This window comes from Gorilla gorilla, chromosome 5 (assembly GCF_029281585.2).
Source record: "Gorilla gorilla gorilla isolate KB3781 chromosome 5, NHGRI_mGorGor1-v2.1_pri, whole genome shotgun sequence".
In the NCBI taxonomy this organism is placed as follows: Eukaryota; Metazoa; Chordata; class Mammalia; order Primates; family Hominidae; genus Gorilla; species Gorilla gorilla.
The window spans coordinates 65,014,060-65,031,582 of NC_073229.2; the positions used below are offsets into that span (position 1 = coordinate 65,014,060).

The 17,523-nt window shown below is 40.5% G+C and overlaps 1 protein-coding gene across 1 annotated transcript in view; it reads right to left on the reverse strand.

Moving 5' to 3' along the window:
- Nucleotides 1-2,524: 2,524 nt before the first annotated feature.
- Nucleotides 2,525-17,523, reverse strand: part of TNFRSF21 (TNF receptor superfamily member 21) — an 80,143-nt gene continuing 65,144 nt past the window's right edge. Inside the window, exons 5-6 of the mRNA XM_004044149.4 lie at nt 5,644-5,872; nt 2,525-3,968 (exon numbers count right to left, since the gene is read on the reverse strand). Of these exons, the coding sequence (XP_004044197.2) occupies nt 3,739-3,968; nt 5,644-5,872 (459 nt within the window). The 3' untranslated portion in view covers nt 2,525-3,738. The remainder of the gene's footprint in view (nt 3,969-5,643; nt 5,873-17,523) is intronic.

Here is a 17,523-nt window from a genome sequence, read left to right on the forward strand (position 1 = left end):
AGCTTGTTAGAAATGCAGCCTCAGGCTGGGCATGCTGGCTCACGCCTGTAATCCAAGCACTTTGGGAGGCCGAGATGGGCGAATCACAAGGTCAGGAGTTCGAGCCCAGCCTGGCCAACATAGTAAAACCCCGTCTCTACTAAAAATATAAAAAAAAAGTAGCCAGATGTGGTGGCGGGCGCCTGTAGTCCCAGCTACTTGGGAGGCTGAGGCAGAATTGCTTCAACCTGGGAGGCGGAGGTTGCATTGAGCCGAGATCGTTGCCACTGCACTCCAGACAGAGTGAGAGACTCCGTCTCAAAAAAAAAAAAAAAAAAAAGAAAGAAAGAAATGCAGCCTCAGCCCAGTCCCACAGAACAATTAAAACCGAATCTGCCTTTAAGATACCCAGGTGTTTCAGTTGCATATTCAAGTTTAGGGAGCACAACACAGTGGCCTCAAATTCTGCATTCCTAACACAATGCTTCCTAGTATTATGGATACTGCCGGTCCTCATCCACAGTGGCAAGGATCTAAAGCACTTTCTGTAAGTGTGGGAAACTCATTCTGGAATTCACCACAAACCTGAATTGAATTCTCTCCGAATCTGCCTTTTTAATTGACTGCTTATTCCCAGATGATTCTTATTTACATGAAAGTTTGAGAACCACTGATGCAGGCCCAACTTTTTCCCAGAGCAGGAATCATTCTCTTATTTGAAAAGCAGCTCAGTCTAATTGCACTTAGCCTACATCAGCCTAGAGGAAAATATATTATCCTCTAGAGAAAAATACATAATCTCTTCCTTAGCCCTTCAAATAACTGAAGCTAATCTTTCTCCTGTTGCCTGGTCTTCATTGTCAGGCTTAGATTTGCCAACAGTTGCTCCTGATTCTGTTTCTTACTCTTCTTGGTATCCCCCTATGTCCCCACGACACACTGGAAACCTGCCATACTCCTCACAGTAAGACGGGCCAAAGCTAGAGGAAAGCTCTAAAGTGTGCCACACAGTATACAAGTGACACTATCATCGGCTCTGATCAGAACTTCTTATTTTTTAATAATGCGGCTGGAGGTTCCATCCTTTTTAGAAAAGCTATATATCATGTTAGTTCAATATTAAGCTTTCATTTAACCACATCTCCTATGTTCCTTCCCTATGGATCATCAACAGATGTCACCTCATTCCAATATTTTCACAAGTACTGACTGAACTTGCATGTAGGGCTTTACTTATAACCCAAATAAATTTCATCACTGTGATCTCTGCCCACTATTTCAGCCAACAAGGAATTTCCGGTCACTGGTCCTAAATACATGGAACAGTCAGTCTTGGATTCAGACAGTCAGAAGACATGGATTCAAGTCTGATCTCTACAACTTTGCTATAGGCCTTATGCAAGTTCTTTAGCCTTTATAAGCCTGTTTTTAAATCTATAAAATGGACACAATAATAGTACCTACCTTATAGTTGTGAGGATTCAATAAGGTAATATAAAAATCACTTTGCAAAGTATAAACCTGTGTAAATGTGAGTTATTAATGAAAGCATCCCAAGACACAAGGTACAAATAACCCACAAACTTAATCATAATAACCATTCATTCTTTGTGTTTTCTACCCCCACATGAAATTAGTGGCAGTTCTGAGATCCTCTGAAATGCAATCTCTGCCTCCTCCACTACCATCTGTGACCCATTCTAGTTTGCTTTCCTTCCTGATAGAGTTCCTGTCTTTTATTGACAAAAGGCGGGGAAACCTGGTGTAAGAACCAGTGTAATTAAATACCAGGATGGTTCTCTAGAAACCAACCATGTGGAAGCGGATGAAACCAGAAAAACCCTTTAATGTCGCTGACGTGGGTGTCCAAATGTTCAGGCAGGGCATCCACTTCCAGTTTCTCACTGAAAGAGGAACTTAAAATTGCTAAGGTTCTGGTTGTTGGAATTCTGTAGAGCCACGGTTCCCAAGCAAAGGGAGACATGCAATGAATATGATATGATATATGATATGCTACAATATATTCTATCAACATGAGATCTCACCCTGCCTCAAGACCAAGAGAGCCCTCTGAACTTATTCAGGAACAATGAGGTATCTACCCATTTCCTATAATAAGGACAATCTCAAAAACTGAATTCTCAGACTTAATCCAAAAGACTAGGAAGTGCTTGGTAGTTTTCACTAAAGTCCTTCCCTACGAACCTCCAGGTACCTTTCCAAACACAAATCTATAGAATTGTAGAATACATTATAGCATATCATATATCATATCATATTCATTGCATGTCTCCCTTTGCTTGGGAACTGTGGCTCTACAGAATTCCAACAACCAGACCTTAGCAATTTTAAGTTCCTCTTTCAGTGAGAAAATGGAAGTGGATGCCCTGCCTGAAATCTTTGCTAATTTCCACAATTTACAGATTAGAATAGCTGAGGTTTTTAGAGCACACATACTTTTGCAAAAGACTAATCAAAGAGTCACAACTAGAGGACATGTACAAAGCAAGAAATTCAACGATTAAATATACTCGGACTACTTAAGTAACAAACACCTAATGTTTATTAATAAATTAGTACACTTGAAGGCATTTTTCTGATATCGGTCCTTCACCACTACCCACAAACCCCACCCCCACAAAGGGAGTCCATGCCACCTTTGCATTGGAACCTGGCAACTGAGCATTAGAAGGTACATTTGTAAATGGGAGCATAGTTGCAAATATATCAGACAAGGGTTCTTACAGTTGCAGCCATTTTTAATTAAAGTAATTGGTGAAGGAATCCCACCAGGACCAAGGCCTTGAGAGCAGATTGGACCTATTGATTATGTGTATATAAAAAACAAGACATCTTTTAAAGCAAAGCTGGGCAAATTCTCTATGGAAAGGGCGCCACTGGCACTTGATTTTGACTTTCCAAAGTGCAGCAATGTGTTCCAGAACAGCTCAAATCCTAAAAGGTGAAGTTCAAGTTCTTTGGTGGCCCAGTTGTCAAGCCACTTAAATAGCAAATCCTGATGGCTTGAGGATTTCATTTCTCCAGCCCAGAGCATATTAGCATAAGAAGAGTACAAGTAATCAAGCATTCTACACGGTGTCCAGGTGAAAACCATACAATCAGCAATAGTGTGGTCAAGTTTCAGCCATGAATATGAACTATACAAGACATATTTAAAAGATAACTCAAAGTTGAATTGCATTACAGTAACTCAATGGGGTCTTAAATTTTCTTAATCTTTAAGAAAATTTATAAAGGACAAACAATAATAAAAATAGTAATAATATTTGTTTTTAAAAAGTAGGTGTGAATGTTAAGAGACATAAAGACTGCTTATAGGATTCACAAGATGCCATTATACTTTTAAGAAGTTAAGAGCCTCACAATCCAGTGTGTGGGAAAAGTCACACTGCATTTATGGTAAGTTAATTTAAAGTGCACAGAATAATCTTGAAAATACATAAGAAGGCAAAATGGAGAAAATATGGAACTTAAAAAACTTTAGTTGTGGGTATTTCACAACAGTTACACCTGGCAAAGGCTTATAAACCAACTTCCCAGAAGAGTTATTTAAAAAAAAAAGAGAGAGAGAGAAGGAGAAAGAACTCAAGCACTGGCCATATTCTCTGTTAAACACACACACACACACACACACACACACACACACACCCCAAACAACAAAAATCAGAAACAGAAGAAAATTTAAAAACCACCCTGCCACTAAATTGAGTAATTTCCAGAATGCAGTATCCCTATGTTCTACAGCAGGTCAGGAAGATGGCTATAAACAGAGTCCAGGAGGGTCTGGCTGGCTTCCTGGCTCTTGACTCCAATAATTTCGAATAGCCGGTCTAGTTTGTCCTCAGCCTGGGGAATCTCTTCAATCACCCGCAGCTCCTCAGGATTTAGAAAGTGGAGCATGTCATCAAAGATAGGCTGCAAGTCACAGGGGTCCAGGCGTACCTGCCGCAACACTGTGTCCTTCTTTTCTGCAGAGAAGAGAGGGAAGCAAAGACAGCTGTAAGGTGACTGTACTGGCAAGGCCTGGAGGAAGGAGAGCAGGGTCCTAGAGAGAGAGACATCTATGTCCCCCCCAGCCTATTATTCTCCATCCTCCATTACAGTGAGAGAGTGAGTGATCCTCTGGCACATTCGAAACAACACAAGACTTTTTACTTGTGTTGCACGTGTAAGATAGCAAACAAGATTTGCCTGGTAGAGATCAGACAAGGTCTTGCTTGAATGGCTTGCTGAGGTATCATTAATGTGACATTTGCCTAGACTTAAGTAACTTCTAAATTATTTTAGAATTCAGAAGGTGAATGGTGAGATACTTAAAGAAACCAAAGAAACAAAAACAAAAAACTAAAAAACCTTTACTGCTTTCCCTATCTGAAATGTGTTTACTAAACTAAGATATACATAGGCCCACCCCTTTTCCAAATGATCAAAAATTCCAAGACAATGTAGTCTACTTATGTGACTTTCTGATTACATTGTAATATTTTAGAACTAAACTGCTGAGAGAGTAAAAGCACATAAATAAGAAAATATGATTTCTTCTCAGGTCATACCTCACATTGGGATGAGGAACTATAACTTTTATTACTATTATAAAGCATTTTTTCTAAACTATATTATATAACATAAAATATAAACTAAAATATAAATATTTTATGTAAATGTAAAATAGATTAATATAAATATATAAAGTATACAAATTATAAATATGTAAACATAACATTTTATAAATACATAAAATATCAAATATAACCCTTTCACTAAAATATAACTGGAATTACCCAAAACTAGAAAATTTCTTTAAAAACTGTCATAAATAATGTATGCTAATTCCCTACCCTGATATTAAAAATCAAAAGTTGCAAATTCTTTGCCAAAACTACCAATCCATAATGTTTAAAATATTGGTATTTGCAATGTAGTTTAACAAAGTGAATTTTAGGGTATTTTTGAGTCACTAAAACCTGTAGTTTTCTTTTTTTTGAGACAAAGTTTTGCTCTTGTCACCCAGTCTGGAGTACAGTGGCACAATCTCAGCTCACTGCAGCCTCCGCGTCTCAGGTTCAAGTGATTCTTTTGCCTCAGCCTCTGAGTAGCTGGAACTACAGCGGGCTAATTTTTCTTTTTTTTAGTAGAGATGGGGTTTCACCATGTTGGCCAGGCTCATCTCTAACTCCTGGCTTCAAGTGATCCGCCCACCTCGGCCTTCCAAAGTGCTCGGATTACAGGCGTGAGCTGCTGCGCACGGCCTAAAACCTGTACTTCTGACTCGCAAGATAAGTTCAACTTTAAATCTTTGGATACAGCAAGCTTGGTAAATAATTTTCAAAAATCTTGCCAGACTACATTTTATCAGGCCTTCCCCGAAACACACATTTGATAGCATCATGAGGATAAAGGGTGGCCGATAGCTCTCCACCAGGCAGTGAGAGCTGCAAAGATTTTGGAGGCGTGTCTTCGCCAGCCAATGGCGAGGTTACTCTCGGGCCAGCGTATCTTGAAGTTTTGGACTGGTCTTCCTGGGCAGGTAATTCAGATGACTCAACTCTCAGCTACAACTGGACTGTGGACGGGGAGGGACGAATCCCAGGGGCTCTTTGGGGGGTTTAAGTGCGTGTGTGAGGTCTGCTGCGATGCCCGTACCTTTGGTAATAAAGGAACCGTTCCTGCTCAGCGCGGAGGAGCCGCTGGATGTAGAGTCACAGCGGAGAAGGGGTTCCGACTCATCCACGAAGAAGCCCTTGTTCTTGTCCTGTGGGGAAGGCTCCACCGTCAGGAGAGCGGAATTCTCAAGTTTCGCATTGGGGCTGGGGATGGGGCTCGGGCTAAGCGGGCTGGGGCTCATCGGGAGAGCTAGTTTGTCAGTTTCCAGCTGTAGGAGGGAAAATTTTTTTTTTATTATATATAGAAAAAAAAAACAGTAAAATTAAAATCCCTCCTCAGAGGCTATTTTTTTGTTCCATTTAATATTTTATATATACATCCTCCCACTTCAGTTGACCTTAACTTATTTATATGATTGCTAGACACATATACAGACTTTTAAACCCTTCAAAAATACAGTGAGGATATGCATGAGTACTAAAAACGGGGAGGCATATGAACCAAGCTATTATCTCAGGGGAGTAGAAGGGAACATGGATGTAAGGAGAAAGATCCCCGATTTAAAATATAATTTTGTAGAGCTGAAAGGAGTCTTAGATATAATTTAGTATTATGAGCTGAATGAATTATGCCACCTCCATGTTGAAGCCCTGACCCCCAGCACTTCAGAATGCGACTACTGTGAGAGAGGGCCTTTAAATAGGTAATTACAGTAAAATGAGGTCTTTAGGGTTGGCTACACTCTGATATAACTGGTGTCTTTAATAAAAAGAAGAGATGAGGACACAGACGCACACAGAGGGAAGACACAGTGAAGACATGGTGAGAAGGCAGCCATCTGCAAGCCAAGAGAGAGACCTCAGAAGACACCTTGGTCTTGGCCTTCTGAGGCTCCAGAATTGTGAGAAGACCAATTTCTGTTGTTTAAGCCATGCAGTCTGCGGTCCTTTGTTACTGCAGTGCTTGCTGACTCTTACACTCAGCTTCACAGGGAAGGAAACTGGGGCCTGGAGAAGTGAAGTGACTTTCTTAACTAAGGGCCAACAAGGAAGTCACAGAACTAAAACTAGACCCCAGGTTTTCTGACTCCCATTTCAAACTAGCTCAGGAAAAAAACTGCTAAAATTAAGAATGAGAACAGGAGAAAATGAGAGGTGTCAGTGGCTGGGAGGAGAGTAATGACCAAAAGGATAGAACAGAGACTGTGAAGATTGCATTCTGGAGTGGGGAGGTCAGACAGACAATAACAAACACACAAGATGGTTTCAGATAAAGATGGTGAGCTTCACCACCACTCTGGCTGGTGGGTAGAGAATGGATTTTAGGGAGGCAAGAATCAAAGTAGGGAGAGCAGTTAGGACGCTCCTACAGTGGCTACGTACAGTATGACTGTGGCTTGTACTGGGGGTGTGCAGTGGAGAGAAGGGGAAGTGATAGGTGATGTGACCTCATTTTACCAGTAAAGTGACTGTGGCCCAAAGAGGGCACACAGCTACTGGCAGAAAGCCAGTGCTCAACTCAGGCCTGCTTGACATCTCTATTTGGCCCTTTCATTTGAGAAAATACATCAGAACTCTGGCAGGCACTTGTGGCCTCTCCTAGTAATTGACTTTATCTTTTTATTGGCTCTTCCGGCATGGATAAAAAAACCTGGGAGCCAGGTGGCCAGATCACACAGAGCAGGGTTCAGGGAATGATGGGCACTCTCCCCAAGCTGTTAATCACCACTCCTTAGAATCCTCATCCCTTCACTCACACACTTCAAGTAAAATGTTTTCAAGCTTTTCAACGAAGATATTGATATTTCAAAGTATTACATGGGATAGTTATATAAGGCACAAAGCAAACACAACTGCTTCTTTTACAAATTTTAAGGCCTGAGAAATTCTTGCAACTGATTGCAGATTGTGAAGATAACTGATTACTGCACATGTCTAATGTTCCAACAGCGTTTTTCCTCTGAACCACCACCCACACCCTGCTGCTGCTTCCAGGGCAAGTTTCAGACTTGGGAAACATGCATACCTAGCAGTCCCTTTCTGACCTACAGACAAATGTTACGTATATGCTTGTAAAATGTTAATTCCATAGGCCCTGGCGCGTGCCCCTCCTCCTTGAAAATGCACATGGCCATTCATGCCAACACACTTTTTTAATTCACTCAGTTAGACTAAGAACACTTGTCTACATCCTGGTTCTCAGGGACAATACCTTGGAAGACATGGTCAGTCAATATAGTACACTGTTCTTGCTTAAAAGGAAATTTCCACCCACAAATCACATGCCAATGAGCAAAAAGTCCACCCACCTGTTTCCTAAATTCATTTGAAAACTTGAAATGTTTAATTTTCCCCCCGATTTCACCAAAAGGTCCTATTAGTAAAACTTAAGCACATGATTTCCAACATAATTGGAAAGACAGAATGCTGAACTGATGCTCTCCTGTAATTAACAATGAGTCAGGTGAATATGAAAATGCCCCTACAAATGGTATTAGCATCACAGCAGAGTTAACAAGCATCACTAAAGCCAGAGACCATTTAAAAATCATCTTTCTAGAAAATCTACTCAGTTACTAACTATAAGTATCTCTCACTTTGTGCAACCGTAGCTGGTTGCATTTTGACTTCATCTAAAGTTGTTTTCACTTTTTCCCAAAAGAAAAAAAAATGCTCATAGAAATTTCTTTCCGTGCTTTACCATAATATATACAATATCCATCAAAGCCGGTTTGCAGTACTGCTACCGTACTAGGCATTGCGTTACTTCTGCTTTCTAATCAGAACAGTGAGTCATCAGAATATGTGAAATAAATTAATTCCTTGTTTTATTAATTCTGAAAGTTCATGGTTCAGTATTCTGAGTTTATAGCCAATGAAGAACACCTACAATAAGATTTAGATACTAAAGAGAAAACAAATACTCTAAACAAGAAAGCCATGTTTCCAGAGAAGAGGATCCTCTTATAAAAACTTTGAGCATAAACTTACCAAGATACTCATAAAATAAAATAATTTATTTCCTAAGGTTCTTTGAGCTTTCCAAATTCTCTATAAAGATATATTAGGCTGGGCACGGTGACTCACACCTATTTTTTTTTGTTCCATTTAATATTTTATACATACATCCTCCCATTTCAGTTGACCATAACCAGTTGACCTATAATACTAGCACTTTGGGAGGCCGAGGTGGGTGGGTCACTTGAGGTCAGGAGTTCAAGACAAGCCTGGGCAACATGGTGAAACCCTGTCTCCACTAAAAATACAAAAATGAGCCAAGCGTGGTGGCAGGCGCCTGTAATCCCAACTACTTGGGAGTCTGAGGCAGGAGAATCGCTTGAACCAGGGAGGTGGAGGTTGCAGTGAGCCAAGATCGTGCCACTGCACTCCAGCCTGGATGACAGAGTGGGACTCTGTCTCAAAAAAAAGAAAGAAAAAAAGATATATTAACTTTTACAGCTAGAAAATCAATAAATGTTGTTTTTAAAAGCAGTCACTACTGATAAGTATATTTTCCTTCTGCTACCTTGAAAATGTTGTGGCTGCAGCAGCTCTTATTTATATGGGTAGCCAAGAAACAGGGTAACAGGAAGATTATCAATGTGGCTGAGCTCCTCTCTATACTTTTGTGAAATGTTTGTGGACACGGCATTCACACATGCCCCAACTTATTTCAATAAGGCAGATATTAAGAAAACGTGGCCTGTAAAGGCAATGTATCTGTCACTTATTTGAAGCTCCTTTGGAGAAACTTGAAAACTACAGTTCTTTTTGCCTACTGCCATGACATAATCCTAACTTGGAAGACTCATGTGAGAAATGAGGTGGGGACAGTAAATAGACCAAAATGGTAGGGGGCTCCCAAAGCAGCCCAAAAGAGAACAATTCTATTTTGTGAACTTCAAGAGCATGGCATTTCTTTCAGCCAAACAAGTTCCAAATGTCCTTCTGATTAGTTTCCATGCAAACACACTCAGTCCTTCCAGATACTTATTAGTCCAAACTGATAAGGGAAGAAAGATAAATGGTTCAACTCACTCAAGGCTGAGTCACACCTAAAGCTCTGCTGCTGACCTAACAATTTTCCTTTCCGAGCACCTCTACCACTGAGTACAAGGAACCATCCAAATGGATTAGGTAAACAGACTACTGCTTTGGGAATCTGAACATCTCTGGGCTACTGAGTTTGGTAGCAGTGTTTATGAGAATAATGATTTAACTTGTATCTGGATTGTACCACAATGAACCATGACTGTCATCATTGCCTTTCCCCATTTCCAGCTGTGTCCTTGCCAACCCTACATTCCTGCACCAACCAGACTGCTAAAAAACTGAAGTACCCACTCTGGGTGCTTAACCAAATCAAAATGGGAAACTGAGGCTGGGCGCAGTGGCTTACACCTGTAATCCGAACACTTTGGGAGGCCAAATGGGCAGATCACTGTAGGTCAGGAGTTCAAGACCAGCCTGGTGAACATAGCGAAACCCTGTCTCTACTAAAACTACAAAAATTAGCCGGGCATGGTGGCACATGCCTGTAATCCCAGCTGTTCAGGACGCTGAGGCAGGAGGATCGCTTGAACCGGGGATGCGGAGGTTGCAGTGAGGCGAGATCACGCCCCTGCACTCCAGCCTGGGCAACAGAGCAAGACTCCATCTCAAAAAAAAAAAAAAAAAGGAAACTGAAGCTCAAAAATAATTCTCCACTTCTAATATCAAACTGAAAAATCACTTCCCTGTTGACTGACCTTTCCTGAGATGACATACTGGTGGAGGTTGCAGTATTCCCCTAGCCCCGGGGATGGCACAGCCATGGATGGTAAAGGAAAATCCTTCCAAGTTTTATTCATGACAAGGGTGGTAGATAAATGAAATAAGATTTCGAGGCAGCAAGATCTGGCAGCATTCTTGAGTAGACTCTGAGAGCAGGAATAGGCAAGAACTCCAGCCTCAACTGCCATCTGTGTGGCATGTACTTCATGTTCCCCATAGTCAGCTCCTAAAAATCAGTCATGAAAATCCTGGAAAAAGCATTGCAAGAAAAGAGAGAAGACATAACACTAACTAGCTGTGTGGCACTAGGAAAACCACTTCCCTCATCAGACCTGTGGTCTCACTTCTAACCTAAATAGGTTAGACCAGGTCACTTCTGTGTTCCTTTCATTCAAATTATGTCTTATTTATTGCTTGTCTTACTGTTGCTATTTCATTCTCCTCATGCCCTAATCCCCCACTCCAATTCTCTTTCCCCTTCCAAGTTACCCCCAACTGAACTACCTACTCAATGAAAGTTTACCACAAAGTTATTTTCGATTACTACCCAATTACAATCTCCCTGTGGTTGCACAATCTGTTTTCATAAAACTAATTAATGACTTTGATGCATCAGCGACCCCCTGAAATGAAGCATTAATTGCCCAGCCTGGATGCTCTTTGCCAGCCTGCTAAAATGGTTCCATTTAACCCCTTGGCTCCTGACACTACCCAGTTCAATACCACCAGGCCCCTTTTCCCTAATATAACTAGATATGCCTGATAGTCCCCAGCAGAAAGCTCCTTACAGTAAAGTCGCTGTTTTGATTTAATTTTCCCTCCAGACCTCATTCAACACTTAGAAAGAAGGAAGAGTTCTATGTTACATTTGTGAAAATCTCTCACTTTAATAATGGTTTTTAAAAGCCCATTTGCTAAATCTAACTGAAACTTACTGCTTTTCCATATGAGGTAACAAAAAGAGACCTGAAGAAATAAGCCATTGCCAATACTGTGCTAGGTGATTCAGCAGAAAATATCTGTGATTTGTTTGCTGCTAAGGAAGTTGTATCAGCCCCATTTTACAGATGAGGAAACTGAGGCTCTAAGAGGTAATAACTTGCCCCAAGCCATAGAACCAGGATTCAAGACCAGGTCTGTCTAGTTTCAAAGTTACCCTCTTTGCTGCCATGTCACTTCCCTGTCTGGACCCCACAGCATTTAGAGAAAATTGACAAACCCTGTAAACTGATTACAAGCGATCACATGATCACAGGGCATTGCCCGAGCCCCTCCGCTAGAGTGAAGTGGGTAGAGGTTGAGATCTGCAAGTACCTGGGACTCAATGGCAGACTTACACTCCAGCTGGATGACTGCGCTAAGATAAATATGAGAGATTCTGTAAATACCAGATACCTCAACTGTAGCCAATAACTTTGTTTTCTATTGAAAATATTTCAGATCCCAACAGACAAGTGGCTGGTTAAAAAAACAAACAAACAAATTCAATTTCTACTAAAGGTTTATCTCAAAGGAATTCTAGTCGTGAATAAATATAAAATTACAACTATTTAAGAATTATGATATTATCTCAAGCCTGTTTCCCCTGCTCTCCCAGCTGCCCACATAATCAAAATCAAATTAGATTTCAAGACCTTCTATAGGCTTATACTGGCATATAAGATTGGGCTCTGGGAGGAAAAAAAGGCATATTTTCTTTGCCAGAAAAGTATTTCTTGATATCTGAATCTATGTGGTCTTTAGAGAAGAGGAATTCAGATAATAAGAAATGCTTTCTTATTCAAATCTATGTGGTTCCAGGATTTCAGATATAAATGAGGGTTCATATAATGAGGTTACCAGCCTGATCACAAAACAATTTATCTGAATCTATTCAATTCCTAAGTTCAGACACTGTAAAATACTTGTATATAATGATTTCTCCCTTAAAAAATAAAAACAAATACATCACCCTAAAAAAAAAGTTTCAGATGATGAGAGACAATGATTTTAAAATTATTCTTCTGAGTGTGAATTCTTGTTCAATTCAATCCAGAATAAGGGGTCTTGGCAAGTAGAACCCAAATGTACCCAATTTTTTTTTTGCAAACAAAAATCTTAAGAGGCAAATGGAAAAATGCTGATTTCTAAATGCTTGAAAGAAGGATTATCAGTTATAAGAAATTTAGAGAAAGTCTTCGAAATGGGAATATGGACTGGAAACGTATACATACATAGATAAAGCAAATATGCCAAAATGTGAATAACGATTGAATCTAGATGGTAGATTTATTATTTGTTGTAATGTGCTTCCAAATTTTCTTTGCTTCGTAAGTCTTCTCTTAAAACGTTATTTTAAAAAATTAAAGAGAAGGGCCAAGAGTCAAGTAACTTTAAGAGAAAAATTCCCCAAACTTTTCCTGGGCTTCTAATTGTTGAGTTAAAACCTCTTGTTTTCTTTCCTTCTTTCTTCTTCTCCTGCACAGCCCAGACTTTAGTGCATGAAGCAAGGAGGTGCTTCCATTGCATAAGTAGGGAACAGCACCAACACTTAAATCTAAATTGTCAATTGCCAAGTGGACAGCGAGGGCCATCTGCTGTCTAGAGCTCCCTGGGATCACTGGATGTCATGGGATGGAAGAAGGAACAGGAGCACAACACCAAGATGTTCTGCTCAGCTTCCTTGGGAACCCCCAAGCCAGACCACAGAGATGGCATAGGTGAGTGAACCTTAAGCTGGGAGCCAATGCAGAGCCTGCAGAACAAACTAACCCACCATCAGGGGAATCTCAGGATTAACCTGGCCAAAAAAATGCCAAAACCACTGGGGAATTATTTTAAAAAACACTCCCACTCACCCCAGATCTGTTCAAGCACAGAATAATGAAAAGGTTTTGTTTCAACTGCAACCTTACTTAAGGCCTATGAAGTTAGACTAGGTTAGCTGGTCACGGTGGGTTTCTCGCTTAAATACCCCAAACTCAAATCAAGGTAGTTGGCTATAATTTTCTGTATATACCTCGTCTTAGAATTCTCATCATTTCTAAGAGTTAATTTCAAAATTGAGCCCCAAAGTCTATAAATCCACCCCCATTTAAGTCAAAGTGTCAATAGCCAACCCTTGCCCTAAGCAAGAGAGCTGTGCCTTTCCTGTATGTACAGGAGAAAAGCCACAACAAATAGTGCTGCACAAAGCTGCCAAAGCTGGTAAGAACCAGCTGGCTCCGGAGGGAGGGAAAAGGGGGGGCAGCCCCGCCCCGCTGCCGGCACGGGTGTCTGCAGGCTGTCCAGGCTGCTGACATCAACGGTAGCGGTGTTGCAGCCCTGAGCTGACTCACTGATCAGCTTTCTCAAAAAGAGGAAGTGAGGACAGTGAATAAGTGGGTTCTCTTGGTTCAGAGCTGGAGCCCACTCACGTTTGAATATATTGCCAAGACTTTTAAGAGCTCAGCACCATCGGAACATGAGGAGATCATGCTCCGTTGGAAATTCCTTAGGTTTCCCTAAACTTCTATTGGAAAATCTTTCCCACAAAAAAGCCTTTCGATAATTCTATCCATGAGAAAAAGTTTCGCAAACCTTTTTAAAGCTTGCCATAAGACACTGTGGAGGATGGAAAGTAATTTCGTAGGAAACTCAAGACCTTGAAGTAAGAAGGCTTAAGTTCATCTTTATGACTCGGGCTTTTTGAACTCATCAAATCTGATTAAATTAGCATTGCATAATAAGTCCATTAATTAGATTCATGCCATTAGAATTACAATGCATATGGTCTACAAGTCTAAGTTAACCTTTGACTTTAACCTCTGACTTCCAAGTCTCGGCAACTCAGTTTCCCTCCGTGGTGGTAACTACTGTTACCAAGTCACAATATACTCTTCCAGAGATAGAGACAGTCTATACTTATACCAATAAATAAGTATATATGTTCTCCACCCCCCTTATTTTTTAAAACAATTTTTAACATCTATGTATATACTGTGTGTGTGTATATATATATGTATATATATTTGCAATATGGTGGCACAATGTACATACTGTTGTTTTTTTGGTTTTGTTTTTTTCGTGTCTCCCAGGCTGGAGTGCAGTGGTGCAATCTCGGCTCACTGCAGCCTCCATATCCCGTATTCAATTGATTTTCGTGCCTCAGCCTCCTGACTAGCTGGGATTACAGGCATGCACCACCAGGCCCAGATGATTTTTATATTTTTAGTAGAGATGGGGTTTCACCATGTTGGTCAGGCTATTCTCAAACTCCTGACTTCAAGTGATCTGCCCACCTTGGCCTCCCAAAGTGCCGGGATTATAGGCGTGAGCCACTGTGCCCCATCCTACGTACTATTCTTCACCTGGCCTTTTTTCGTTTAACCCTTCTTGAGGTTAGCCCATGAAGAGCTGACTCACTTCTTCTGACAAGTGCATGCTGTTCCATTGTACGGATGTTCAATAACTTACATAACCAGTCCTCTAGTGAAGGGCATTTGTAGATCTCCTCACTCTTTTGCTATTACACATGACACTACAATGAATATATGTGTACTTGCATCATTCTGAATGCATGTGAACATGTGTAAGATATCTTCCTAGATGTGGAATCATAGGTCTCCATGCCAGCCTGAGAGGTTAAAAATCTGCATGTTTAAAAAGTCTTCAGGCTGGGTGCGGTGGCTCACACCTGTAATCCCAGCACTTTGGGAGGCCGAGGCGGGCGGATCACAAGGTCAGGAGATAGAGACCATCCTGGCTAACACGGGGAAACCCCATCTCTACTAAAAAATACAAAAAAAATTAGCCAGGTGTGGTGGCGGACACCTGTATTCCCAGCTACTCGGGAGGCAGAGGCAGGAGAATGTCGTGAACCCGGGAGGCGGAGCTTGCAGTGACCCGAGATGGCGCCACTACACGCCAGCCTGGGAGACACAGCAAGACTCGGTCTCAAAAAAAAAAAAAAAAAAAAGGCTTCAGTATTTCCTTCTCTGTGAACTGTCTTGTTCACAAGACTGCACATTTTTTTTCTTAATTTGTAAAAACTCCTTATTTTTCAAGAAACTGAACCCTATGTTTCAAACAATTTCAACCTGTGATTATTTTGTCTTTTGATTTGTATACGGTGTTTTCTGGGTTGTGTATTTATTGTTAAGTAGTTGCATTGTTCTTGTACGGCTTCTGTGCTTTATGTTATTCTCTACTGTTGCGATTATAAAAACAAAACATTTCCCCCAAGTTTTTTTTCCAGTACTTTTTTGGTGATAAGTCATTTTAGTTGTTGGGCATTTAATTTCAGCCTGTCCTGTGAAAGTCCAACTGTAGATCAATCAAAGTTTCCTCTGTGGTAATTGTTTATTAAAAAACCAGGAATGACATTAGTCTCTCCCAAGGAAATGGTGAAAAATAAGTGATGAAAACCTCGAAATTAACTGATATAAAATAAAACCTACTGCTGACCATGATGCAATTCCTCATCAGCAAGTGTACCTGTTATTGACACTTGGGTTATAACAGAATAAGGGACACTTTCACAAACACAGAGTGGAGAAGCTAGGCCAAAGCTGGAAGCTATTCAACTTTATCCAAATTGGTGTTTTGGCTTTAAAAAGAAAAACTGAAAATGTGCTCTCCTGCACTGGTAATTGATGGAGAAAATTAAGCTTCTTTTCACAGTATTGATTCTGATTTCCTCCCAATGCACTTTTTGAGAAAGCCAGTAAGGGTGTAGATTAAAGGGGTGGGAAATGTCATCCACTAATAGACCCAGCCTTTTCTGAATGGTGAGACACTCTGTCTCAGAAAAAAATTAAAGCCCACTTCCATCCCTCTGTATAGCAGCTTCACAGAATATATTCTCAAGTCTGGCTCACATATCTATCCCTCCTATAAAACTGTCAGCATCCTAAAGGGATGATTCTGCTTTGTGTTTTGTTTCATTTAGTATCTCAGCGCCTGGTACAGGGCTCAATACATAATGAGTGCTCTGATAATCTATTAAATAAATTGTCTGTGTTGAATTATCTCAACCTTAAAGGCAATACTAAGAAGAAGTGTGTGTGTGTGTGTCTGTGTGTGTTGGGGAGGGAGTGTACATTAATATAAAGACCCCAATAATCTGTTTCCTAGACTTTTCTCCTTACGATCTGCATACAGCAAGCTCAACTGCTATATTTTTTAAAATTCTATGATGCATTTTTTTTCACATTTTAACATTCTGAAATAGGGGTGTCTCTTACAATTATAATTAACAGTATTTTATTTCTTTCTCAGTAATACATAATGACAATGGTATATCTTACAATTGACATGGGATTCAATGAAATATAGTAATATATCTGTATTAGTCAGTTTTCATACTGCTATAAAGAAATACCTGAAGTTGGATAATTTATAAAGAAATGAGGTTTCATATGCTCATGGTTCTGCAAGCTGTATAGGAAGCATGACTGGGGAAGCCTCAGGAAACTTATAATCATGGCAGAAGGCAAAGGGGAAGCAGGCATGTCTTACATGGTCTGAGCAGTGGTGACAGGGGGAGGTGCCACATGCTTTTACACACTCAGATCTCGTGAGAACTCTATTACAAGAACAGCGCCAAAGCAGGAAATCTGCCCACGTGATCCAGTCACCTCCCACCAGGCCCCACCTCCAACATTGGGAATTACAATTCAACATGAGGTTTGGGCAGGGACACAGACCCAAACCATATCACTATCTTAATTAGAATATACCCACCTATACTTCTCAGGACCATGAAGCTTGCTAAATAAACCAGCTATAGAGCACCCAGACAGTGTTTGGGACACAACAGATATTTAGCAAATGCTGATTCACTTTCAACTTCATGGGCATTTACTGAAAACATAATGCATTTGCTGTCAAGTCAAAAAAAGGACAATGTAGAATTCAAATTCCAACACAGAAAATAGTTGCTAAGATTTACTGAGCCCCCTGCTCTATGTCAAGTGCAGGACTGGGCATTTACACTCACCTCTATTTCTCAGCAAGATCTTTACAAAGCACTTACAAAGAAACTGAGGCTTGGAGACTGTATAGGACTTGCCCAAGGTCACATAGTGAGTGGCAAAAGCAAAATTCAAACCCAATTCAGAGAGACAAAGTCAAATTCTTGAATTTGTCAGTTCCTTCTAGTAGTTCCTGGAGATTCAAAGTTCAATAT